Source organism: Sinocyclocheilus rhinocerous, unplaced genomic scaffold (genome assembly GCF_001515625.1).
Source record: "Sinocyclocheilus rhinocerous isolate Xijiao unplaced genomic scaffold, SAMN03320098_v1.1 scaffold9326, whole genome shotgun sequence".
In the NCBI taxonomy this organism is placed as follows: Eukaryota; Metazoa; Chordata; class Actinopteri; order Cypriniformes; family Cyprinidae; genus Sinocyclocheilus; species Sinocyclocheilus rhinocerous.
The window spans coordinates 1-1,478 of record NW_015647550.1 but is presented as its reverse complement, the minus strand read 5'-3'; the positions used below and the strand labels follow the sequence as shown (position 1 = coordinate 1,478).

The following is a 1,478-nucleotide window of genomic DNA, read 5'->3' as shown; positions in this document are numbered from 1 at the left end:
AATATCTCTTTGGATTTGAGATTTTAGTCTTTGCAACTTTACAGATCTTCTTTATGCACCAAGAGCTTGTAACACTCCAAAGAGAAAGGAAAACTTGAAATCGCATCATATCTCATCGTCATATCTCGGTCACATATCTCCTCTGTATCTCCTCCCCAGCGACTTAAGACTGCTTTTGTGCTCCAGGGTCACATATCTCCTCTGTATCTCCCGTGCATGTGTGTTTGTACCTGTTGGATCTGCTGGATTTCTCTCATGGCCAGTCGTATGGAGGGGTAGAGTCGGGGGAACGGTCTGCTCTCTCTGGTCGGATCGTCGTCCTTGTGCTCCATCTGAGCGGGTTCGACTCGTCTGCGGCGGTCAGAGATGCGCTTGAGCACCGGCGGTTTGTGGGACTCTGGGTTTGTGTTTCCTCTCGGCGGCAGGAAGAGTCTCTGCATCTCTAAGTGCACTTTATGTGAACCCGTGTCCATGTCCTGATCCTCAGCGGGACGCTCCACCGCAGACGACGACGACGATGATGTAAAAGCTTTGAGCTCCTCATAGTCCGGCTCCTGATCACACATCTGCACACACACACACACAAACCAGCGTTATTCTCTCTCTACACTGAACACACAGCTGTGAGTGGAGTGCAGGACACTCACCTGACCGCAGGGCAGCGTCAGCAGCTCCATAAAGGGCATGATGCCCACCTGAGTGTGATACTGGACCAGATCTGTGAGAGAGGAATGAGCCCGATCCTCCCCGAGAATCACATACTTCCCATTGCTCTGCATCTCCACCATATAGTGACGACAGCGATCAGCACCCCTGACATAGAGCACAAACCAACCCCAGCAGACGTGTTTACAATCAATCAGTAAACAAAAATACATATATACATTATAAATAAATAAATAAATAAATACAATTCATTCAACATCAACAACATAATTAAACAAATTACTGAACAAGAATTATAATAATTAAACATCAAAAATACTAATTATAATTGTGGATTTTAGTTTGAGCATATTACTATTATTAATATTATTATTATTATTAATAATGAAAATAATAATTATTATTTATAACATAAGCATATAATAGTTATTTAAATGTATTCATATGTATTTATTATTAATAGAAATAATATTATTTAAAATATTTTTACATTATATTACAATATGTATTTGTTATTATTATGAATATAAATAATATTATTTAAAATATTTTACATTATAGTATCATCATATTATTATTTTATTTATATAAAATTAATGTTATTACTGATAACAATACTAATAATAAATAAGACAATAACAATAATTATTTATAAAATAAGCATATATTAGTTATTTAAATGTATTCATATGTATTTATTATTAATAGAAATAATATTATTTAAAATATTTTTACATTATATTACAATCACATTATTATTTTATTTATATAAAATTAATATTATTACTGATAACAATACTAATAATAAATAA

At 34.4% G+C, this 1,478-nt stretch overlaps 1 protein-coding gene across 1 annotated transcript; it reads right to left on the bottom strand.

Moving 5' to 3' along the window:
• Nucleotides 1-188: 188 nt before the first annotated feature.
• Nucleotides 189-811, bottom strand: LOC107709304 (hematopoietic SH2 domain-containing protein-like). Its single transcript, XM_016513769.1, has 2 exons — nucleotides 648-811; nucleotides 189-566 (listed from the first exon to the last, which is right to left on the bottom strand). The coding sequence occupies exons 1-2, from the start codon at nucleotides 786-788 to the stop codon at nucleotides 189-191; spliced, it is 519 nt and encodes a 172-aa protein (XP_016369255.1). The 5' UTR covers nucleotides 789-811.
• Between the last annotated feature and the right edge of the window lie 667 nt (nucleotides 812-1,478).